Raw genomic sequence first — 26,120 nt, forward strand, 5'->3', positions numbered from 1 at the left:
GGCAGTGGTGGAGTCACCATCCCTGGAGTGGTTTAAAAGATTATGAGGTTCTTAGGGACATGGCTTAGTGCTACATTTAGGTTATGGTTGGACTTGATGATTTTAAGGGCCTCTTCCAAGCAAAATGATCCTATGCTGCCACACCAAACAGGAAGGCCCTAACAAAGGCCAAAGTCAGCAGATTTGAGAAATTACCAGCTTGAGCACACCCAGCCCAGGCTTTCCTCACAAGTCTCAAAAAGGGAAGTGCTAAATTCATACACTTTGAAAGCAAGCTCAACGAGATGTGCTAAGCACTTGAAAACCTGGACATAATGACTTAAGTCTGAAGGTAAAGCAAATGTTATTCTGCTCCTGTGCCATCCCATATGCTGGAAAAATTTAATAAATCCCTTCACTGATGGAACATTGCCACCTCCAGGGTGGCAGACACATGACAGCCATGTCATAAAAACTTGCATGGCAAACACAGAACTAGCCAAATTATAACAAATGGACACTAGAAAGAGGACACACACCTGGATACAAACTCCAAGAGGGCAGCGCTGGATTGACATCCCATGTGCCTGCCTAGGAAGAAAATGCAACACCCTGTTTAGCTTTGAGGGTGAAGGTAACAGGTGTCATGAAGATTAACTACAGGCTGCTATGACTGTTGTCATCCTTGTGTATTATTTGAGGCTTTAGCCTTGGTAAAATACAACAGCTGAGAACTAACTTGTCAGCATTAAAAACTGAGCAAGTTTAAAAGCTGCTGAGAGGGAGGGAGGGAAAAAGAAATTGTATGGCAAGAGCACACCTGAACTGCCTCCATTGGTAAAAGTATCAAGGGCTCTTCTGTTTGAGTTTTAGGTTTGTAAACATATCCCAACCAGACAGAGAGAGGGTACCAAAAGCAAGCAGTACCATGTACTCCATATCCAACTCAGTAAAACAATTTAAACTGTTAAGAAAATCTTATGGTTTTATTGTGTAATGTAGCATTGAAACATCTGAACAAATCAATATCTGGGCTGTACAGGCTGCTGTTCTTTCATTTCTTTGGGTTATAGAGCATCTTGTCAGTACATAAACAACAACCTTTTGCATTATAAATTCTTTCCGAGGCATGCTGGTACAACACAAATTTCTCTTGTCAAATGCAGCTAAGTAGTCAAACTTCCAAACATCATGCACAAGAACTCATCTAGTGACAATGTAAACTCAGCAGAAGGGCAGGTCTCAGGTCTTGCTCGCTCACGCTCTGCAGGGTTGCAGGTTTGTGTATGATATTTGGAATGTTCCGTGAGTGTGAATAATACCAGTAAGAGAAAAACAAAAACAAAAAAAAAAAAAGAAAAAAAAGAAAAAAAAATCAAACCAAAAAAGCATGGGTGCCTCAGGATTGCCAGCTCAGCCAAAGTTGTGCAGTGCTAGCCTGAACATGTCATTGGTGCAAACCCAGGCATCGTTGATGTTCTTTAATAGAAACATCTGGTGGAATCCCATGATAGGGTCTTCATCAGCCTGTAGAAAGAGAGGAGAAAAAAAAGTTCAAAAAGCTCTTTTTTGAGAAATATATTCTGAAACTCATAAGACAACTTAAAAGCTGACGTTAACAGTGGTGTCACATGCTGTGAGATGCCTGGTACCTCAAGAGACACAAATACAATCAGAGGTTCTGTTCCAAGGTGCTTTGCAGACAAAAACCTGGGGCCAAAGGACATAGAAATCCTGCAATGGCATCTGAAATTGGGGTTTTCTGCAAGACTTGCAGATATCCCATTCCAGCGGCTTCACAACACAGGTAAGAGCGTGCCTGCCTCAGTGCTGAACCAAAACTTTATTTGGGCCTTGACCAGGAATCAACTACAAACCAAAGTGTTTTAAAGTTATTTTTTAGCTGCTGTACTTTGGATTGATGACCGAAGGGAGTTTCTGTAGAAGTCACTATCAACAGTATTGCCCAGATCATCTAGGGAATGACTGAGGCTTTTGACAGCTCTCCCAGAGCAGGTCCAGCTGCCCAAGGACATGGCACTTGCCACTTCCACTGCCCAGGAACAGCTCAGAGGGAGTGAAGTATCTGCAAGAGCTGCAATGAGATGTTCTAAGCACAGAGGTCTCTGCAGCCGGGCATCAACTGCTGCCTTTGACAATTCATCTAGGCAGGTTATAGTGTCTGCACTATATTTATTATATTACTATAAAAGTTGAAAATAGCATTAGAGGGAGACTAGTTCTCCCACCTAATGTTTACTGGTCCCCTCAGAGACATCAGGCAGGAATAAAAGCCTCAAAACAACAGAAATTATTCCCAATCAGCTGGAAATCACACAATAGGATTTAATCTGAACAGTGCACATGAGACAGACTGTCAAAATGCTGAATGTTTACTCTCAATGCTTTGCTGCTGTCCACCACAAAAAGCAAGTGAAAAGGTTGAAGAGCAAAGCAGATCACAAAATAGGCAAACAAAAAAAAAAATCTTTACTTAAAAAAGTAATATTCATATGAGTGATAAAATGAATGTGAAAGGACACCAGTTATCATAAACCAGCAAGTCTGCCAGAGTGCTAGTAGGGTCAAGCGCATGTAAATGCAGAACTCAAATCTAAAACCACTGCAGGGGTTTCACAGTGACAACTGCCCAGGAAATAAGAAGGTGTAGATGAAGCGTAGTTTCAGTAAGCATATGCTTATCCGTAGAGGAAAACCAAAAAGGGCCATAGATTAGCTATTGCATCTCAGCAAAGCGATACTGAAATCGAAATAACGATGTACAATTTTATTCTTTTTTCTCTTAACCAGCCCAAAGCCCAAAAGCTATCAAGGCAAGCACAGTTTTAACAGTTATTAGGAAAGGAGCAGGTAACCAAAATCTATAAATAAGTAACTGCATAAATGCACAGAGAGCACTCACATATCAAATCCTGCATGCATTTCTTATTGTTTTAAAAAAATCAAATGATACAATAAGGAAAGGCCAGAGAAGGACAAGAAAGATGATCCAGCTACAGGACAGTTTCCTACTCAAGAAAGCAAACTGAGTATGACTCTCTAGCTTACCAAAGCGTTATCAGGGTGGGGAGGAGAGGCAAGATATCAAATTACTATAAAACCATGAAGGAAAAAGTGAATGAGGAAGCTACTACAACCAGAAATTAGGATGGCAACAAGGCCAGAAGTACAAGCAAGTCAAGTGTTCAGCAGACAGATGAAAGAAAAATCCTCAGGCAAGAGAAGTGCCAATAAAGTCACTGTTCAACAGGCTGATGAACTGGGCTGCTTTTATTACCATTGATCTCGCTTCCTTTTGCATTAGGCAGAGGCTCTGCAACAATCCGCACAGTGTGAACACAAGCAATTATGCTGGATTACACCAGCCAGCTATTTATTTCATTAGCACAAATGACAGCAGTTGTGCCAATTATTTCAGGGCAAGTATTATTATTAGATCTGCCCAGAAAAGATACTTGCTTATCCATCCTGGAGAGGTGACCTGTGCACCAAAATCCACAGGTTTATGCCTTTTGTAGCTTTTCCTAGATATCTAATATAACATCCTCGTATAGTCTCCCTAATACTTGGTAGTTGGTAGGTTCATGGACATGAAGGAATTTTAAAAAACCTCAGTAGCATCAGGGCACTGTACTTTAAGTTCTGACATACAGCTTTATAAAGCACCTTTCTAGTGGCTTAGTTTAAACTAGCCAGGCAGAATCATTTCAGCTCGAACCACAATCAACACGATTAATAAGCATTTGGTATACTCTCAGTTGCTCTATGGTCTCCACTTCTTAGGTCACTGAGGCATCTATTACAAGATGCAGAAGGAACTTTCACGTGAAATTTGAGTGTGTCATTACTGACACAAATACATTTTGAAAATACGCCTCTGGAAAAAGACATACCACCACCAGACTAGTTTTAGTGTAGGTTTCCTCCATTTCTGATAAGCCCAGTTACACTGCAGCTCTCGGTGCTTTGGCCTGAGGAGAATTTCCTCCTTTCTTACAAAGTTCAGGACTGGACACATGAAAATTAAAAGAGAAGGGAATTCTTCTCCAAACACTTGCTGTTGTATGTATAGCAAATCTCCACAACAAAGTCACATCTTACTGCTTATTTATTCCTTTCATGTTATGCCTTCATAGCACACAGGCAGTATACTTTTAAAACAAGGAAAATCCTAGACTATATTTAGGGTGAATGAAATAATTTATAGTCTGTTCCCAAAGTTCTGAATAGCTCCTATCCCATTTTATTTTGGATCTTCATCACAGTTCACATAACCTCACTGAAAGTCTTCATCCTTACTTTCCATTCTAAATTCAGCTATGTCCAACTCAAAATTTGCATTCCAGATGTGAGCCCAGGCTTGAAACATGAGGGCTTTATTTTTCCTACAAAGCTTTCCTTTATGTAGATCAAATTCTTTTGTGACATCCTTGAACTAAAATTAAAAAGTCACAGAATCAGATTGGAAGGATCCTCTGGTTTCCAGTGAAAATCCTTCCCTTGCGTCCAATCTGAACCTCCCAAGTTCTGGTTTGCAACCACAGTCCCTTGTTACACTGTCCGGCACCACTAAGAACAGTTTGCTTTCAGGTCATTGGAAGTACTCAATGACTTTGCACCCCCATTTCAGGCAGATCGCCCTTAGCTGCTTCATCTCCCTGCTCCACAAGCTCTCCAACAATGGCAATTTTGGCTGCTTTTGACCTTTGCTAGTTTTTCTACCTCCTTTCTGACCCGGAGGCCCAAAACTGGAGAAAGTCGTCAGCTCACAGAGCTGGGGCTCATGCCAGAGTATTAGATGCAACATCACTTTGCAATCCAAGTTTGGCTGCACAACTTTTCTCCTCTTGTCTGGTCAGAGATGATTTTACTTTTTCACCAGCACCCCACAGCAACTGTTGACTGAAATGCAGGCTTGCAGCTCTCCTCATCTCAAAGGAAAATCTAATGACTTAAGATAGGAGGTTCTGTCAGATGTTAAGCCTCACTTAACAGGCTTCAATCAATGCTTTAAGCGTTCAGCATGCATTACAAAAACACCCAGTGCTTTTAATTGCAAAATTCCTTTCCCTTTTAAAACGAGGAAACACAGCACAACAATTAGTTATTCCAAATTAATTCTGCAACAATGACTTCAAAATTCACACTCTAGGGGAGAGCCACAGATCTGCCATGTGGCTCTGAGAAGGCACAAGCCACAGCCATGCTTCTGAGCCGAGCTCAAGGGAGAGAAGAGCGAGAAGAGAGAGCACTCCTTACTCAGCCAGGGCAGCGAGGACTGCGTGGAAGAGAGGTAAGGCAGAGGGTTAAACGTTGTGGAGGGCTAGCCTGAAGATTTCGTTGGTGCACACCCAGGCACCTTCAAAATTTTTCAACAAAAACGTTTGGTGGAAGCCTAGAACCTGGTCATCGTCTGCCTGAGCAGGACAGGAGAAATACGTTACTAGGTGAAGTACACTGAGAATACTGGGTGACATTGTGGATGAACATTTGCAAAGGTAGTGTCACACCAAACAAGACTCACTCCTAAAAGGCTTGAGCTGATGCTTACTCTTCCTAGTTGAAGCAAGCATGCACCCAGACAATCAATAGTAATAACAATAAAAAGATAACAGAATTGGAATAAGTGGAGGCATGTTTATATGTTTATTATACCTCTACAAAAGGCTAAAAAAATTACTATCTATCCCAACATCCATTAAAGAGGATCTTTCATATGTTTACTTGAAAATATGCTTTTAAATGAAAGCAAGTACTGTACTGTTTCTGCCAGCACGTTAGATCCTCACTAGTTGCCATTCACCCTACTTACATGCTCTATTACTCTCCAACAACTTCTCCAAGAAACTGTTTTGTCCAGTCCCCTTGGTGCAGATGATTATTCTGCTGCAAAACATGTTGCTTTTTTTTTTTTTAATTTACAGCTCAGATTGGTATTAGCATGCTGGGCTGTAGACTGGAGCAGCGCAGAGGCAGATACACAACATGACGTGTTCACAGGGCTGCAATGATTTCAACTGACCCCAGTTAAATCCCCAGCAGGGGAGGCCAAAGGCTCAGAACAACCCACACCTGCAGGTTTACTTGAGGCATAATAACCTGGTAAAGAAAAACCAGAGGCTGACAGTAATAGTCCTTGGCCCCATTATTTCTTCAGAACTATTTCTTGTACAGTTAAGAGGAGAGCTCAGGCTTTGTGACAATTCAGTAGTTCACCCCACAGTATATGCAGGAAGAGTGGAAGGTTTTTCCTGCCTTTTTTTTTTTCCTCCCTAAAAATCAAACAAGATCAAAATATAACGGTTTAAGGAAGAAATACAAGATGTACCCAGCTCACTTAAGAATGATTTTCCACTGAATTTTTGGGACTGGCAATGCAAGCCACTAAAGCCTCAGAAAATTCATTTAAATATCATGGCAAGAATGACCTCTTGGGGCATTCTGGAGGTATTTTGCCATTATTATTTCCTTGGATTACTCTATTAAAAGCATTATGCACGCTCCATTACATAAAACAACACAAGTTTTGAAAAACTGCAGAGGACTCAAAAGCAGATGCATTAATTGTACTGGGCTTTTAAGAATTCGGCTCACAGTCCCACAAAAAAGAAAACTGGACAGCAAAGCAGGAAGCACAGCTTTTCCCTTCCAACCCTGCTACTGATGGTGTGAAAGAGCCATTCCTTGTGTAAATTTCTCTACTTTTTTTCTCAAGACCAACAGATGTGAGCTGTGCAGAACAGCCACACAATTAAGAAAGCAGCCTTTAAATAAAGCTCAGTGTGCAGCTCCAGATTTGCGTGTTCAAGTGTGTCCCGTTTAACTGCAGCCACTTGTTAAGGTGCACAAACAGAACCCAGTTGTTCTCAGTTACTGTGCTGTATCGAGAACAGCAGTGAAATGCATTAAAATGGTTGTCAACACATAAGCATTAGCATAATAAAGAAATATTCTCTATATCTGACAACCATGTTCACATACTGGCAGGTTCACATTTGTGTCACGCTACAGGCTGTTAGTGATCATTTCATTTGTCTACCTATATAAGCATCACACAGGACAGAAGCCAGAAGTTCTAAGTTGACTCTGACTTTCTGGACACTTCCTCAGTGCGGAATAGCATTCCCAGCCATTAAAATGTGATTTTTAAAGCTAGGATTGGAGACACATACATGTGAAAAGCAGAAGAATGTTGCCTCTCCTAAAAATTCACAAATAAATTGTATTTGGTCATGACAACAGGCACACTTTAATCCAGTATGTTCTTTCCAAGTACCTAGATGCACTATTATGTGATCCCTGATTATTCTGAATAATTTTAGCTTGCTGAAATTATTCAGAGAATAAAAACAGTATAGTAAATACTACTCCAAGTCGTGGTATTTATGGAAAGCTCCTGGACTGCATCTATAACCTTAATGACCATACTAAAGGATGAGAAAACTCAAAGGCCTTACAGAATCTTTAAGAACTTGGTTTCTTGTCACAGGATTCAACACAATCAGTGTTGCAAGCTGTGATGTATTTAATGCAATAACCTTAAAAACATGACTGTGCAAAACCAGGTGCAGATGTGACTGGCCCAAGATACAGAGTCAAAACGTCTTGGTGACATCATTGAGTTTTGTGCATACCCAAGAGTAAGACGGATGAGATCAGCATGTCTGACTTCATACCTGTCCTGCAATTCAGTGCTTTCTGGGGCCGCATGTGTCTGTTTTTCCTCAGAATGTGTGCAGGCAGGATTGAGTAACAAGAAAGCTGGAGTCCAACCGGCAGCTGGAAGCAGGAGCAACTTTATTCAGAGCCAAAGCCACCTGTGTTAGGCTTCAAAGTGGATGCAATACACTGGGAACTGCTCAACTGCCCAGCCCAAAATGATTAAGGAGAGTAGCTAAGCAAGCAGATTCAAACTTTCAGTCCTGTGTTTGCTTAGTTAACAGTACAGCCAGTGAAGTTTGAATGTTTTGATGCCAGAGGTGCAATTCAGAGTTAACAGGAAAAGGAAACCCAAATAGCTGTTTTAAAAGAAACTGGGTTCAGGTTAACTCTAAAAATTGGATGGCTTTAGAGTCCTGACATGACAGCATGGCTGGGCCAAACCCTGACAAGACTGACAATTTTAACTATTGCTATGTAATTTCACACTTTTTAAAATAAACACTGCCCACTGTGAGCAAGTTGCACCTACAGCTGACTTTACATACAGGATATTTTTTGCAGATTCCAGGACAACTTATTTCAGTAATAAGTAGTCTCATTAAATTACAAGTCTGTAGCACATTTCCTCAAAAGAACAGGAGGCTGGTTAAGTTTACACAGCTCAGTAGTATAACAGCAATGTCATCATAATTCAGTCTGAAAAATAATCCACTTTCTTTATAAGAAGGAGCTGTTTCAACAGTGCTCAGAAGCTATATTGCCATCACCAAATCAGTTTTGTCTGGAGGTACTAGACTGCATTTCCACCAACCCTGTATTCTTGTGTCCTGTGTCAGCAAAGAAAAAGCACAGTCTTACTGAAGGGCTGCCAGCTAGCAGAAAGTCTGCTAAATCACAGCTTGACGCATACGTTACATCAAAGAGCACATTAAACCAGAAATGCTTATGTTGCCCAAGAGCACTGTAATGATTCTTTTAAGTGCAACTGAGGAAGGGAAGTATTGGTGCTTCTAGAGTCTATAGGATATTTGTATTCACAGTAAAGCCAAAGTACTTTGCTTGGCAGGAACATACGGCTGTAAAATTACAGTTATTTTACCTAGTGCTAGTTATCTGAAGGGATGAGCAGTTTGAGTCTTGAAGAGTAGAAGAATAACATCCCAATGAGAGCTTAGCAGTGTTCCTTCCCCACCCAAGAGAGCATTTTAATATTTAGAGATACTGGATGATTTAGAATCTTGCAAAAATTTAAGGCATAAGTATTTGTTAACCTGTAATGGAAGGAGTTTACCTTAAGCTGTCCCACTACCATACTGAGTATACAGCTGTCAGGTGTAGGTTGGTGATCTTGTGCTGTGATGCTGTGTTGTATTTTTTGGAAAGGGAGGCTCTGCAATGAAAAGAAAGCAAAATAAGGAAATGCACAGTCATTGCACTATTTAACTTAACAAAAGTTGAGCAAATCCAACATTATGAGTGTTAAGACTATTTTGGTAATACTGCGTTGAAAGTTGTCGGAACTCGACACTACTCAGGCTGGGTTGATACTAACAGTTGTGTTTTTCAAGCATCAAGACATAAAATGTCATCATGTACATTAAGAAGTATCTTTTCCAAGTCTAATTACACTGCCCAAAGAGCTTCAGTTCATCTACAAGCTGCAAGTTCACATGATGGAGGCACAAAGTTCCTCTGCACTGAACAGAGAAAATTCCAAACTTCGTTAAAGTTGCTATGAATACAAAGGAAAGATGGTTGACCAAGAACAACCACTGATTTTTAGGATGGAGAGAAGCTACCTCAAAGTAAGGTTGTTTATAGACATCCATCTGTACTGGAGAGAAGCACTTCTTGATATGAAGAGTACAATGCAAGCAACTAAAAAGTGAGAAGCCACACAACAACCAAGGCTTTTAGTGTCCTTCGATACTAAAATGCCTTGACTTCCACTATCAAAACTGTGGTATCCTTGAAGTCAGGTAAGAAAAATTCCACAAGAATGAAGTCAAGTGGCTTAAAAACCTAGCAACAAAGCTACATGTCCCAGCTTCCTCCTTGGTCCAGGACATTTGAAGAACTACAAGATTATCTCAAATATTCAGCATAAGTCAGTCTGCCTTCTGATTAGGACAGGCACTCTATTTAAAACAACTCCTAAGTTCAGCACCAGTTAAGAAAAAAGGAACAAGCGTCAACTCTCACTCTGTCGCACGGTCCAGGTGCCCCAGTGCTGGCAAAGCGATGTCTTTACAACCTCACGCTACTGTCTTAGCGTCATCCAACAGAGCAAGTTGAAAAGGTGCCACAGCGTTGCTGATACACAGCAGAGAACTTGTTGTAAAAGAAAATCCTGCCTCTTGGTGCTTACACTAATTAATCAGCCAGGCACTGAAGAACACAAAACTGCAGAAATGCAAAAGAATTCCAGTGTCAAACTTTCAGTGATCTGCTCAACTAAGGAGCTCCAGAAGTACAGAGCAGATGAGCACATTAAATGGAAACAGCAAAGAGAGCCCAAGTAGCTCAGTGCTGACAGTGGTACGCTGAAAGATGTTAGAGTCATGGTAAGTTGATACATCCCCATAACAAGCCATGGCAGTGGAAGATTTCCTCCTTACTTTAAGCAGATGGACACAAGTCAGAGAAACTCCCGAAGCAAAGCCTTCGCTCACCAGGCAAGACTGTGCAGCAGGCACAAGAATCCAGAAAATCCAACTTGGACCACAGACAGGGCAGGTAAAGATGAGTAACACCGTGGTGGAAAAAGGGCCAATCTGCACTGGGCCAGGTCCAAGGCAGCAGTCGGAGACACCCAACCAGCTAAGCATTTGCTTGGCCATGGTATCTAAGTGGCTGCTAGCCCAGAGGTCTAAAGAACACTGAGTAAACAAACAAGCAACTCTGGAGTTTGAGTATCTCATCTGGAAGCGAGCAGTTGCAAACTGTGCTATTCTGAGGTGTGTGGTTTTCTCTAAGGCAATGCAGGCACCAAAAACAGATCCAAGAACAAACCTCTGCCCTCACAGTAAAGATTGTCCTGGATGAAAGCAGCAATTCCAAAGCACAGGAGCAGCAGCTGTACAACAGGACAAGCCTCCAAGTTACAAACATTTTTCTTCTCAATGTGTATTAAAAATGGTATATCAGACAGCTATACCATGCTCTGAGCAGGATGTCTGAGGACTTGAAGGATGTATCTTGCGAGAGAAACAAACTTTCTAGTCTCACAGCTCACAAGTGCACCTTGTTTTGTAACAGAAGCACAGACTGACTCATAAAGATAAAACTTCTTCAGGTTTAACTAAATGGACATGGAGGGAAAGCTTTAGTCTCTACACAGTAAGAAATACTTTCCTCTCACTTGATAAAGCAGGAACACTGGTTTCAAAGTCCTGAACTGTAACTGCCCATCACTGAACAGCTGACAAATGCTGCACTGAGGATAAGTCAGGCTCTCCACTATAGAACTTATTTGCAGTTTATGTATCAGAAAATAAATTGTTCCTTGCTGTAACATGTTGAGCCTTTTATCACAGCCAGATCTGAAGAAAGTATTTGCTATTGCTACTTCCTTGGCACGCTTTCAAAGAACAAAACCCCAGCTTTCATTCCTTTAGATCCTGGGGCCAGCTTATGAGCTATACTTTCAATACAATAAATCTATAATGTCATATGCAAGTGCAGTGACAAAATGACCTCGCAAACTAACAAAGTCAATTAACATTCCACCACTAGAGACACCAATGGAACACAGAATTAAATCACAGGTAGCATTTTCTGACCAACAGTTGGAAGCAAAAGTCCCATGTTTGAGAGTTTTAAATTGCTGAAGTCAAAATCAATTTTTCAGAAGCAATTAATTTATAGTCTTCAGAACTATTTCCCAAAATATTTCATAAGATTACAGACTTACAGAGAGTTTTTCAACAATAGCTGCTTTGCCCTGGAACTGCTGTCCTTCCCACGTAAGGCATGATGCATCAATCTGAGGGGAAAAGAAAAAAATTCGTCAACCTGCTTAGGTCACCCTTAAGCAATCCTGGTAGAAGACTTCATTTACTTGGCATATATCATTAGAATCCAGCTTTTTGCAAACTACCTCAAAGAGAAATGGAAAGAAACCACAAAGAGCCACTGAAAAAGCATTGAATAATCAACTAGAAATTAAGTACATTAAATTTCATTACCATCATTCTACCAGCAAAAAGGTCCTGCCTTTGGATCAAAGTTAGCTTTCAAAAGAAAATCTAAAGGACACAAAAAAATTCTACGGACATAAAGTCAAGCATGTAAACAGACAAAAATATAAGAAGAAATCTGACAAGATGAGTTGCACCACCAGTTTGTCTTCACCTCTCAGGTATGGATTTGAATACCCTACTCACACCCAAAGAAGCAGAATGTGCCTCTAAGGTTTTCTGACAGACCAGTGTAACATGACATGATCCAAGTGCTTCAGCCTACAACCTCTTCCAGTATATGAGGGACGGGGCTCTGAGCGTGCTGTGTCAGGGGCAACAGCAACAGGCAGGAAGAAACTTTCTGTTCTTCTTAAGACACTGTTTAAAACAGCCACAAAATCCTATTGTTGACATAGCTCTGCCTTCTGAAATCCAATTTTAAACCTTGGCAAACAGACAAATTTAAATTGGTTTCCACTGAGCTCAGTCTGTCCCCCAAATGTGTCAGCCCGAGTTCTTGTGCACCCTGTCACAGACTGCTATTAATTCCACTCTTTTGAGTTTAAGTATCCCCAAGAACATGATTCCTGGCTCTTCCTCATCCAATATTCAACTGTCCCTGAAGTTCCAAACATGTCAGCAGAAAGTGAGAGATGCCAAAGAGTTCCATTTGTCTGCTCTCTGCTAGATTTTCCAGGATCTGCTTTTGACCCACATCATATCAAAAAGCCAGTTCTTTCAGCCACACATGCTGTGCTGGACCTGCACAGTAGTCACAATTGCTCTAAAAAAAGCTTCTGGTCCTCCATGTATCATCACAAGGTACTATACAGCAGGAGCCAGGACAAAGAAGGGGACCAGGGGCAACAGTACAAAGCATTTTAGGGTCACTAATGTAACCAAAAGCAGCATGGTGAAGAGGCCCTGAACAGATCCTCCTCTTGAGTTCAGACATGTTCCTTTTAGGAGTAAATGGACTTAGAAGGAGTAAATGGACTTAGACTGTGTAATCTAAATTACACAGCAAGCCATCTGGCTGACACCACCTGCACCTTACATGACATCAATGCCTGATGCTCATCACTTGAGAAGCAAGGTGACGAGTACCAGGGAACAGGGCCATCCTCTCAAGCATTCCAATTACAGCCTTCAAGCATGGAAAGCCACAAAAGCAGACAGGACCCAGAACCTGCCTTACTGAACCCACTTCAGCAATCAGCACATGAGCACACAGTGGTACAGGGCCCTCCTGATGTTTCAAAGAGCAACTCAGGACATATATTAAGTTGGTGAGGAAACATGCTGTTCCTGAAACACACTACAACTTCACACTGTACCTAATGAGTGTTCACCTGACTCTCTGCCATGGGTTATCTCCATAGCCACATGCTGCATCAATCTGGGAGCAACTGCTTCAAGAACAAAAAGCATCCCCTCCTCTATCCCAAAAGCCCTACAGATGAGAAGGCAGCATAAAAATAATATTTCATTGTAAGTAGCCACACACCCAAAGCAGAGAAAAGAAGTGGCTACAGCATTTTCCTGCAAAACAAGTCTTCGACTTAGTGCCCCAACTGCCATAACTCAAGCAATTCACAGCAAAAGTGACTGGCCCAGGTCCCCACCTGGAATGGGTGACAAAAGCTCAAGTGACTTGGATTATACAACTAAAGGAGAAAACTGGACCTTACGATGGAAGCATCGATACAGGAATGCAAAACAAATCCCAGAGCTCCCTGCTGTGTTCCTGCATACTGTAAAATTCATTTGCTTGTCCAGGATCTCAGAAGGCAAAAAGTTCATCAGTGCATTTCTGCAGAATCTCCTCTAATTTAGACAGTTTGTGGCCCTGGTGCATTTTAGTCACACAAAACAGGGTCCCATCCTCCATAGTTCAGGAACTCCAAAAAAAACAACACACACCAGTGACCTGCAGAGCAGCTCTCCCAACTACATCTGCATAGGTATCTCCACTGAATAATAAAAGGCAAAAAGACCCAAAGGGTGTAAAAAAGCTCAGCAGTTTGTTGTGTGGAAGGCTACATTTCTAGGAATTTAAATTAGCCTGTACTTATCACCAGTTTTCTGAATGTATTTTGGTAATAACATGGACAGAAACTGCTAAGAGCCGTCCTTTTTAGAGCTGTAGATTGAACGGAGGCTAGTTGGGGTTGTTTTTTGCTTTATAGGTTCTCTGCACACAGCTTCTTGGCCAAAATAGGGCAACAATCTAGCAGATAGCAAACATACCACAATCCAAAGAGCAAATGCTATCAGTGCAGGTGGATACTACTGAGGTGTAAAGAGAGGTGTCTGATGATGTTCATGCAACAGTTTCAATCCTCAAGAGCTTGGTGAAGCTTCATACAATTCTTCCGGCAGTTTAAAACAGGTCAGAAAAACAGGATATGCTACTGGAAGACTTGCAGGACTTGAGCACCTTGCTGAAACATCTCAGTCACCCAGCAACATTCCGCACTACCAGTAATCAACTCCATACACAGAGCACTTTGCATGTTCTGGAGGAGTCTTCCCTCAAAAGAAAGAGCTGTGATTCTATGTTCCTTGGGTTTGATAGTTAGAGTCCTAAATTTTGGAAACCAAATCTATTTTGCCCCAAATAAGGACCAAAAATAAGAATCCAGTTTTTGAAGAAATTTCAATTTAAATTACATTCCTTTAATAAAGTCTAAATGTTTAAACTGGATTCAAAATTTTGTATCTATTTTAATGTTCTGAGGATTAATACAGCATGAGATCCAATAAACATCTGCAAGAACTCTAAACACAGAGTAGGACTTAAATCACATCCTACTTCACAAGGGACCCAAGCAAATCCACACCTGTAAATTAACGGCGAACTAAGGCTTTTTTACAAATAATTTAATCACAGCATCATCGCTAGCCCCCTCCACTCCAAGCTACTGTCTACAGCCATCTGGGGCTTTCATGACTCTGACTGTCTATAGATAAGGCATATAAAGCTCAAAATAGAAATGAACTGTAAAAGAAACGCAATAAATAAAAGTTGAGTAAGTGTGATTGCACTGACTGATATTCTGGATTCAGGATAAAACCCACTGTCCCACCCAGCATATTCCTGCACATCAAAATAGGGAAACCTAGACAGACAACTGGAGAGCGCCCCAGCCCCCTTTTTGTGCATACTTACATATATTGCTCCTAACTGAGTCCTGTCTGCATCAAAAATCTGGTAGTAATGTTGTACAAAGCTGGATCCAATCTGCTCCCAGATAGGCTTGTCTCCCATTCTGAATCCTCACCTAAAGCTGTAAAACAAACACACACAAATCATCAGAAAGGACATTCACACAAATAAGCATAGCACTTGGCTTGTGTATTAAGCACCAATAAACACAGATCCTCTCAGCTGGCCAGAAATTTTCTTTGCAAGAAGTAGGGACAAATCTCGTCACTGTATCCTAGGCTTCTGTGAAAAAAAAATCTTGGATACCAAATGGTTTGATTTCTTATTATAGTATTTGCTGATTTCTAGAGCTATTTCAGTGGGAGGTCACAACTCACATGTAAAAGTAGAGAACAAGAAGAAAAATGAATAAACACTAGCATCCTATATTCACATATTTTAAAAATGACACCATCTGAAAAAGTTGGCTAGCACTTGCTATTTTGACTTGATCTCATTTACTGTAAACAACTGACGTGTTAATATGGATTGTCTGCAAGCAGCTTATACCAACTGATTTACCTGTCCAGCTCTTCTGGTATTTCACCATCCACAAGCCATTTTAAGGAAGACTGTCCTTACAATGGTACACAACAGGAATTAATTCACTAGCTCTTTGCTTAACACAAGCTTACTTTTTAAGACTCCTTTGTCGCTATGGCTGAAGTATATTCAACGTTTATCTTTGAGCCTGTAGTAATTTCAAGATGCAAACCACAATTTTTCACAGTAGTGTGAATCTACAGTTCCCAGTGAATGTACTGGAAGCTCAGTGGCATCACACACTCTGAATATGAGTCCCTCTACTTTAGAGGGATTAAACACCCAGCACGTGCAGCAATCCAGCCAGACCCAGTCTAGAAACTATCACACACCGTCAGTACAGACATCTGCTTTACCATCCTATTAATTCTTTCAAGAAAGCAAATTAATTTTTTCTTTATCCTGGTATCTCCCTAAATGACTGAAGGATTGTGCTAAAAGTCAAAACACAATGATGCTGCTGCACTAAAAACCCACTACATTACATTTTAAGAGTTCACTTTAAGCAAGCTAAGTTACACTTGTCAAACATCAAGATCTGCCAGCCATCGTCCCTTTCTGCAATCCCAGACCAGGAACCCTTGACATACAGATCTGTATTTCACTGTGAGTCTGAAGAACACCTAAGGTGTGAAAATTCAGTTTCAGTACACAGGACATGACAGTTATTTTGGCTTCCCTTAGTTGTGAATTACTCACACACTTGTTTGTCAAATTCCTAAGAGAAGCAAAAACCATAAGACCTCCAGATTCAGTGTTCCCAGGCCCAGCTTTCTATCAGACAAGAAAGCTCTTCTTGTGTTTCAGGCCTTCGCCTGGTTGAGATTTACTCATACAAATAGGAACTGAAATGCGTTCAAACCCTAGGCCAAAAGTTTGTAGGTTACACAAATTTGACCAGACTTACAGGAAAGGAAATATCTTCTATTAGATCAATGGTATAACAGGAGGCAGCGTACAAGTTTTTGGGGCGGTAAATTCAACTGCCAAAGTAAAACACAAACCAAGAACAACTGCCAGAGCTTAGATACCTAGACTACTTGAGGAAGAAAATAGTTGGTATCCACAGAGCAGAAAAGGTGACAGCACAGAGCTGGCAAGGTGGTTCTCCCTGCTGAGAAAGGGACGTTTTATAGCCTGTGAAGAAAGGTTCAGCTGGAGGAGCTGTGGTTGTGACTGCACCACAAAAGCACAACACAGACTCCACGGTTTTTAACATCCAACTGATGCTGGCTGCATGAGAGCTCTCAAGTATGCCTCAGAAAATTATTTTATTCAAGGATGAGGTAAAAAATGAACTTAATATAGAAACATACATAGCCTATTTTTAAACATCCTTATTTCGGTATCAGCCACCTAGGCAATATGGTCAAACTCAGTAAACTTGCACACTAACATAGACTAAAAATTCAAAGACTTGTTGCCACATTACTAATATCTGAGCTTCTCCAAAAAGCCCAATGATCTGGCATCAGTCACCATCACATGTGCTCCACAAACACTTGCAGTACATGACTCAGTCTGAAGAAGTTTTACCCAGTGTGGTCACTCCTCTACGAACACAGATCACAAATTAAAAATCCATCCAAGTACAGCAGGCTTAAAAAACCAAAACAAACGCACACCCTGAACAACTCAAACCTACTTTTTTTTTTTTTTTACATGAGAAAAAGTTGCTGAACACATTCTTCCTGAAAAGGTTTTCTTATTTTCCTTTTCTGATTTGCCGCCTTTTCATCCATGCTGGCATTTTCTGCCTGTAATCATAGATGTAAGAAGCTTAGAGATGTACCTAAAGAAAGAACAAGATGGGAATGATCTTCTGTGTCATCCAGCCCAGTCCCTTTCAGTAAGATACAATCCACATAAGATTGTATCTACATATTAGGCTGATTTAATTACATAAATGTAATATAAAAGGCTCTTAAGATCTATTGCAAAACTAGGAAGAATGCACATGTTCTGATGTTCCCACACAACAGAACAACACTGATGTGCCTCAGAGACATCCAGGCAAATCTATCCATGGTTCACTCAAAGTTTGGTTAGATGTAAGAATATTCGGTTAGTATTAAGCCAGATAAAAGAAGTTTCGATAAGGTAGAAAGCACATAAGTTGTGGCACACCTGTCCTTTTAAGTGCACCTGCTGAAAGTTATCACTGCAGAAGTATGTTATTGGATATTCTACCTTAATCCCGCATGGAAAAGGAGAGTTTCCTTAAGCTAATTAATTTTCTTTGTTACTTCAAACCAAACCTACCTCATCACATCCACTTAAGAACATCACAGCCCATTTGATTAACAGCAGCAAAGCTGAGCCACCAACTTGGAGCATAATACTTTCACTCACATTACTCAATTTCCTGGAATCTGTTTATATCACAGAATTTATTCCCCCCTCAAGTACCACCCAGCAGCCAGTGCTCAAGCTGAAGTCCAATACAGAGCACAAAACCTGCAGCTGCCAGCAGCTCCCTCTTCAACAGGTATATGCTGACACTGCAGAAATGGGATCACTGCTCCACAGGGGAGTTTTCCTCAGCGATATCTAAATCGAATTTTCCAATACCTTTGCCAAGCTGCACACTGACACATCCTCAAGAGTAAACTCTTGCACTCTACACATCTCTCATCACGCTTCCTACAAACATCATCCTACAAGGTACCAAGGTGTCCCCAGTACCTTCACCCCTCTGCCTGGGGCTGCCGCTGCTGCACAAAGCCTTGGAAACAGAGCAACCCTGAGCACACAGTGAAGCTCCCATGTCCATCATCCCACAGCACAGGCGAGGGAATCCACATCCTCAACTATGCAGAACTTCCAGTTCCCCACAACACCAGGCTTTCCTACAAAAACACCCCCCCCCCCCATCAGCTGGACTTCCCCAGGGCCCCACAATCCTGACAGCCCAGCCTGCCCAGTGCTTCTGTTGCTGCTTGACCTTGCCAAAATGTCCAAGGCTGTGCTACACCCAAAAACCTCTCGTCCTCCTTTCCCCACAGGCTCCTCCAGCTTGTTGTGTCCTGTATCACCAGCCACGCAGGCCCAGGAAGGAGACAACTGTCTGAATTAAACTCCCCCTCATCTGCTTTGGCATATGGCAGATGGAACCAATATGATGTGAAGCTGCACAGCCCAAACAGTAAGAGCACCAAGGAGAGAAAAAAGTATGAGACAGAGGAGGACTGGAAGAGAAAGAACTCTCACACAGACCACAAGTGACCTTGAATTAGACTAGGGTCATACTGGTCTCAGGCAATAGATTTACTGTCCACAAAAAATTCAGAAATGCAGGATCTTTCCCATGACCTGTCACAGCTTAGATGTAGCTATCTACACTCATCCCTCTTCCTTCTCTGCCTTAACTCTGGGGATGAGAGACCAGCACGAACACACCAAGATGGCCCATAACTCCTATGGGGAACACAGGCCTTAAAAGACCCATTTCTGCAAACGGTCTGGATGAAAACTCTTCCTGCTACTTCCTTCAACAAACCACAAAACCACCTGGAGATGGTTCTGTCAGTGTATTGAAGCACAAAGTCCATCCTTCTGCTCAAGCAGCAGCATCACCAGAGCTACTCGGAGGTGTAATTTGAGGAAATGTCACCATTTTACTTGACAAAAGTAGAAAAAGTCACCTGTCAAACAACAAAGAAATCACTTTTCCTCAAATATGTAAGCACCAGTGACATTCGGAGCAAGTGGGCTATTGTCACATCTCAGCACTATGGACAAAGACCAAATAACATTTCAACCAACAGCTGCATTTACTGCATTATCAGACCTGGACATATGTAAGCTGCCTGCTATCAATTTAGAAAATTAAGCCTTTTTGATCTCAAGCATGGCAGACCTGCACTTCTCTATGAATCCTACATTTTCTGAAAATGTCAACAAAAACTCACATGAACAACAGTAGAGTTTAATGTAAATTGCTAAAGAAAATGAAGGTGGTCTCCCAGGGACTGCAATATTTGAAAAGCAAGCTGCCTTCCTTCAAAGAATCAATGAACAACCATCACAGGCAAATAATCTTGGTAAAGACTTTCTGATCTGCAGAACACAAAGAAAGAAAACACCGAACTTAAAGAGGAAAAATCTCAAACTAATATATCCTAACATGCTAGCAGAGAAAAAAAAAGCCATCTATTGTCTAGTTATGAATACACTTATTCCATAAGTAACCAGAACATAAGTAAATCAAGCTCCCTGGATATTAAAGCTGTCCCTACGCAACACTGCACCAAAGTTAAACTCTCTTAAGACTGAATTCAAGCTTGTTTTCTGGAAGATTTGAAAATCAGTGCAACAAGGGAGCTACAATGCTCTGATTAAATCGGTGCTGTTGGTCCAGGTGCACATGTGAATCCATGGCAAACACAATTTAGACCACCAGTTGCTGCACCCTTCACTTCTGATTAACAAGAGCAAATAAGGACAATGAAAGACATCTCAGTTTTTTCAGTTCCTATTGTTCATACAGTTTTTACCATGCATTTATTTTCAACCACTCAGATTAAAAGAGTCAACAGTCTTTAGACTGCAGTAAAAAAGTAAACCAAACAGTTTTTAAACTATTTTTCCTTCAACCTCTTTTCTGTTTCTCCTGTGCACACTTTCTAGGAACACAATGGAACTGGCATCACAGGACCAGTTAATCTTCTCACAAACAGATCATCTCATCACCTACACCAAGAATCACTCGATAACAGATCATCTCCCTGCAGAAAAAGCTATGCAAATTATCATAGAATCACAGAACAATTTAGGTTGCAAGGGACTTTGTCCAGCTCAAAGCAGGGTCAGCCAGATCAGACTAGGCTGCCGCCGCCTTTACCCACTTTGATCCCCAAAAGCTCTGATGCTGGACACTCCGTTACCTCTGTGGGCAACCTGTTCCAATCTTTGACTGCCCCCATGCTGAGGGCAGCTCTCCACCTCCAACCACAAGCCCCTCTGTTCCAATTTATGCCCCTTGTCTCCTGTCCTCCCACTAAGTGCCCCTGTTAAAAGTCTGGCTCCATTTTCCTGATCACTGTCTGACAGATACTGCAGGTCAGGATTAAGCCCCGCTCAAGCCCTCTCTAGGCTAAACAAGCCCAGGTCAGGATTAAGCCCCGCTCAAGCCCTCTCTAGGCTAAACAAGCCCAGGCCAGGCTGAATGCACATTAACACAGCGATGATGAAATACTGGAACTTACTCAGGGACATAATATATCATCAGTCATTTATCTTAAACACACTGTACCTCTTCTGTGAAATTCCAAACCAGTGGTCAACCTTTCTACATTCAAAAACCTACAAAATTTCCAGTTGAGGAGCAATTTCACGCATTCAGAGACTAAAAGAAGTGCTTCTCTTGAGTAGCGGTGCTATCTTCTCCACAGTAGCTGACTGATCCGTGGAGGTTAACAATCTGGAAATTACTGCTCCAGGACAATCAGAAATTATTGATTTCAACACAGACCTCCATCTAGTAATTGCTATGGGCTGGGCTGTGCAAGAAATTACATTATTCTAAACACGCTTTCAGATCTAAAAATAATTAAGTCTAGGTATGTGAACCGTGGAAGGATGGAAAGGGAGAAAGAGGAAGAGTGACAAGGCACAGTGTGTTTCCTTCTGAAAAATATGGAATATAAATTGACTTTCCCCTTCTCATTCTTTTTATCCCTCTCCTCCAATTTCATTAAAACAAATTAATGCAGGAATTATGCCAACCTGAAGTATGTTTTTCTGGTTATTGATGTCAGCAAGTACACGGCCACTGGTAAAAATCCATGGGAAGGACTCTGAAAAAGCTGCCACTGTGCCTACAGCTTGATGTTCATCCTGTCTGCAACCTGATAACCCAAAAGAGTCACAGAGAGTCAGCCAAGATGATTTTCAAATATATAGACATATAGTATATTACATATAATTGGCTATGAAGACATAATGTTTTGTTGTTAAGCAACAGGGATAACGCTACACATTTGTCATTACTCCCAAACTATTCTTGCTGCAATCCAAAGAGCGAATTTGAGTTTACAAGGCTGAAGCCACTTCTCTTTTCCCCAGGATGAACCCCAAAATGCCCAGTTTTAAAGTAACAGAGGAGGCAATCGGGGGCAAAAAGGGGGAAACTGCTGAGCCATATTCTTCTTTACCTTGTAGACACAGTAACGGAACATTTAATCTCCAAGAAATAGCAGAATATAAGATATTTATATCTATCCTTCTCTACCATGACAGCTGTTTCAGGTTAAGAGAAAATTAGGAACTGATTTTTAAGTTAAAGAAGCAAAGACATCATACTACAATCATAATCCTTTTTTTTTTTTCCTCTACCAAATTATTACTTAAAAATTAAACAGGTTTGTTCATGAGCTCAGCAGCAAAATAATACTCAGTGTTAATTTTTATTCTAAATAGAACTTCTATCAAATACTGCAATTTAATCCTTGCAATTTTTCTTGTGGTCCCAACTGAAGTTTGCCACATTTGAAAACAATCCCTGCTTTAGGTTTGTTTAAAGCAGCCAGCTGTGAAATAACAGCCATAAATGAGATAGCACTGAGGCACCCCTAAAAACATAATCCTAGGCACCTTGGTGCAGCACTAAATGCAAGAGGACCCAGATAACCTTGCTATTTTGTGTTATATTACCCCATGATTTTATGTTTAGCCACACCATTCCTCTATTATTGGCTGGCAACATTCAAAATAGGTAAAATTCTCTCCAACTTGCTTTATGATCTGGAAGCTTTTCACATGTGTAAGTAAGGCTTGTTACATATTACCTTCATACAACTGGCATCGGGTCTTGGCTTGAGCTACATATTTCCAAAATACGCCTAAAAAAAGGGTCACCAAAATATTTGCTATGGTATCTACCTCACCATCTTACACTTCCAAAATCACACATTTTCTCTCCTGTTTTGCTTCTTTCAGTAGCCCCACTTCCACGGTATGTAGGCACACTAGTTGGTCACGCACAAATAAGAACATCAAAACTGTCTGTTAAGCTACATAATTTGGAGTTTTAAAACACTTGAAAGAAATAATGCTTACAAATGTTACTAGCTATCAGTATATACTGCAATCCTTACATGAAACATACTTCACACCACCAATAACTCGACAATCCTGCTTTTAACGACAGAGACAAAACAAACCCCAGCAGAGAGAACTGCAGAAAGTTGTTACTTGCATTTTTCTAAAGAACAGAACAAACACAGATGTTAATGCAAATATATTTCAAAACATCTACCGAATAACCTGCAATCTTTAGGCAGGAATATGAAATAATAATTAGGACCCTAGTGGGAAAACAGTCAAATAGTCCAAAAGTGAGATAAAACGTCATTCCACGTTCAACTACATGATGTGTTTCACTGGTAACGATACTATATACAGTCATTTCTCTGATCTACGTGGAGATCTGTGAAATGCCTTTTCTTTCTTGGTGCTGCTAAAAGAAAACTTGAAGTCACCACAGACAAACACAGGAAGCATTGCTTGAACACAATTCCTCTCAGAAAAAAAAATAAATCGAAAAATAAAACTTGAGAAGGCAGGTAATTAAACAATCAGATTTAACTTTCAAGTAACAGATCTGCAACTGGTTCCTACTCCAGCATTTACCTGGGTTTTGTTCCAGTTTGACTGCAATGCGATGCGTGTGCCTCAAATCCAACTCTAAAATGCACCCTTACACTGGAAGTGAGGGACTTCAAATGAGAACCAACAGCAGAAGAATCACAGCCTGCCTCAGACAGGCAGTTCTTTGAATTCCAATAACAGCATCTTTGGGATTTAGTATCTTCAGAAAGCTATCTGCTATTAACAAAATGCAACTGTAAATTGATAATGTAAATTTCTGTAGGTTTTTATTGTTTTTAGAGCTAAAAAGTGACAACAGCTATAGAGGTGGAAGGAAAAAAAAAAAATTGCGTCTTGTAGAATCACACTGGACACCGGTAACTCAATGGAAATACCGGGCGCCTGCTGCAGATCACCCAGCACGAGCACTTTTACTATTACCCCACAGAACACACACCTTTCATTTTCTACGTGACAAAGTGATTGAACCACACCAGATTAACTCCGGTCCTCGCACAACCCCCTGGTGGGACAATAACACAGCACGAACACCAAGAACAGCCCAGGCACACTCACCTACGCCTCCACAACGCACAAACCACCGCCCGGCAGCTCCGAGGCTCCGTCCCCTCCACCTGCCGTCCCGACCTTCGCACCGCGCGGCAGAAGCGGCGGTCGCACCGGGCTCGGGGCCGCGAAGTCCCGGTGCCTCAGCCCGCCGGGCCGGCAAAGCCTCGAGTACGGCGGAGCGGGGACGGTCCTCCTGGGAGGGGCCGGGAACGCCGGTGCCCGGAGCAGCGCTCGCCACCCCGTTACCGCCGGGGACCCGCCAGAGGGAGGGATCAGCTCCCTCAGCCGGCGGAGCTGCGCCGGGGACCCTCCGCCCGCTCAGCCCACCAACCCGCCCGCGCACATGCAGGGCCCCACCCGGCCCTCCCCCCGCCCAGCCCCGGGCAAAGCCGGCGGCGGCTCGGCTCCCTCAGCCGGTAAGCGCGGGCGCTAGGCCCCGGCCGCCGCCCCTCGGGGACCGCGCTGCCGGCACTTCAAAGATGGGGAAGGTCAGGGTGGCTCCAGCCGCCGACTCCCGCCCAGCCCGGCCCACGGCTGTCGCCAGCGCCCCGCGGCGGGGGCCAAGGCCGGACCACGGGGCCGCGGAGCGGGGCGGCGCCATGTGCCGGCCCGCGGGCGGCTGGGCCCGCTCCCGCCGCCCCGCCGGAGTCTCGCCGCCGCCGCCCCGCCCCCCACACTCACCCCACGGCTCCCACTATGGCGGCGGCGGCAGCACCGTGCGCGGCGCGAACCCCCTCAGCCTCTCTCGCCCGCGCTCCCCGCCCCGCCTCGCCCCGCCCCGGCGGTCCCGCCCCGCGGCACGCCGGGACAGCGAGTCCCGCTGGCCGCCGGAGCCGCACTGGGAGGGGCGCGGAGGACTACAACTCCCGAAGTGCCCCGCGCCGCCGCCCGCCGTGGCTCATTTGAATGAAGGGGAGCGGACCGCGCATCGCTGGCCCCGCAGGCGGTGCCCCGGAGCACTGTGGGATAGTGGCGGAGCGTGAAAGGGCGGAGGAGGGGATAGGGCTCACTTTCTGTCTCCGCGGGACCCTTCAGCGTCAGGGCCGCTGCCCAGTGCTCTCTGCCAGGGCCCTCCCTGCCAAACCCCACTGCCCTGCCAAACCCCACTGCCCTGCCTGTCTAGGGGCCGCTTAAGCCGACCCCGGGAGGGAGGCTCCACCGGGCCCTGTCACCCCCTCAGAAGGGCAGTCATGGCCCTGGTACCTGAGGGGAAGCTCAGCCCACCCTGGGCCCATGTCGCCTGTTCTGGCAACGACTGTCTCCCAGCCGTAACAGTGCAGGATTTCACCCCGAAGAGGGAGGTGAAAAGTGTTCACGAAGGCCGGCCAGGCCCACCCTCAGAGCGCTGCCAGCCCTGGGCAGAGGGCTTGGCAACGAGCTGCAGCCAGAACTGCAGAGCCTAACACTCACTTTACCTCCCCTAGCATGAGCTATACGGTGATTTTATTTATTTACTAAATGAATTGCGCAGCTTGCTTGCAGTGGAAGAAGTTCACACAGAAGGTATGGGGTGGTAGAGAAGCCGCCTTCAAACAAATACTTGCAAAACAGATGAGTGGCCTAGAAACCCTGAGTTTGGTCTCAGACCAGCGCCACAGCCACTGCAGCAGCAGAGAGGGCTTATAAGTTGCAAAGTCTTTGTTATTGGGTAGTTAGACCATAGCGCTGAGCCTGAAAGACAGCTCTGCAGTTGTCCTGTAGCAAGTGGCACTTTTGAGCTCGGCTCTGAAGGTTCGCAGGTGTCTGCTGGTAAATCCGAACGTTATCTGTTTGCTTCTTGGAGAGATGGGATTGAACAACCCTGGGAAGAGATGTATCTGCTCAGCCGGGCTTGCTGCTGAAGGCAGCACTAGGAAAAGGAGATGGAGGTGGCTGACACTGAGGTTCTCTAGAATTCCTCTAATGTGGCACTAACAGTGTGTTCCAGCAGGTTTCTCCTACCTGAAAAGGCCAGCCTGAGTGCCAGTGCTGTGCCGGTCACTCTTGCATAGCTTCTTAACTGGAAATGGAGACTGCAGGCAGCTGATATACCACTGAGTCCAAGTGAAGAGTAGATGAACAATAAAGAGGTGATTTGTTTGTTTACCCCTCTCTCTCCCTTGTTTTCTGATTGAAGTGCTGGTTCATGGCTGGCAGAAAATTACGAGCTTTTTCACTGCCTTTATCATGACGCTCTCAGATCTCCATCTGCCAGCCTGAGACATGTTCTTGTGCTCTGCACCTACTGATATCTGTCCCACAAGGGGAAAGATGCCAGTGGAACTACTGGCACCATCCTGGCCACGGTTCTTTGTGGACTTGTCGTAAGGATTTGTGTCATGAACAAAACCTGTTTTTTAAATGGTGAAGCCTGTGAGACACTTACA

General features: G+C 43.0%; 1 protein-coding gene across 6 annotated transcripts; it reads right to left on the reverse strand.

Moving 5' to 3' along the window:
• Window positions 1-937: 937 nt before the first annotated feature.
• On the reverse strand, window positions 938-24,524 carry NUTF2 (nuclear transport factor 2). Of its 6 annotated transcripts, none has more exons than XM_065848248.2 (6): window positions 24,436-24,515; window positions 21,322-21,443; window positions 15,016-15,133; window positions 11,576-11,647; window positions 8,954-9,052; window positions 938-1,506 (listed from the first exon to the last, which is right to left on the reverse strand). In XM_065848248.2, the coding sequence occupies exons 3-6, from the start codon at window positions 15,112-15,114 to the stop codon at window positions 1,393-1,395; spliced, it is 384 nt and encodes a 127-aa protein (XP_065704320.1). In that variant the 5' UTR covers window positions 15,115-15,133; window positions 21,322-21,443; window positions 24,436-24,515; the 3' UTR covers window positions 938-1,392. The 6 variants fall into 6 exon arrangements, with proteins under 6 accessions (XP_065704320.1, XP_065704319.1, XP_071670364.1 ...); XM_065848247.2 differs by lacking the exon at window positions 24,436-24,515 and adding an exon at window positions 23,761-23,947; XM_071814263.1 differs by lacking the exon at window positions 24,436-24,515 and adding an exon at window positions 23,227-23,408.
• Window positions 24,525-26,120: the final 1,596 nt, after the last annotated feature.

This window comes from Patagioenas fasciata, chromosome 13 (genome assembly GCF_037038585.1).
Source record: "Patagioenas fasciata isolate bPatFas1 chromosome 13, bPatFas1.hap1, whole genome shotgun sequence".
Taxonomy (NCBI): domain Eukaryota; kingdom Metazoa; phylum Chordata; class Aves; order Columbiformes; family Columbidae; genus Patagioenas; species Patagioenas fasciata.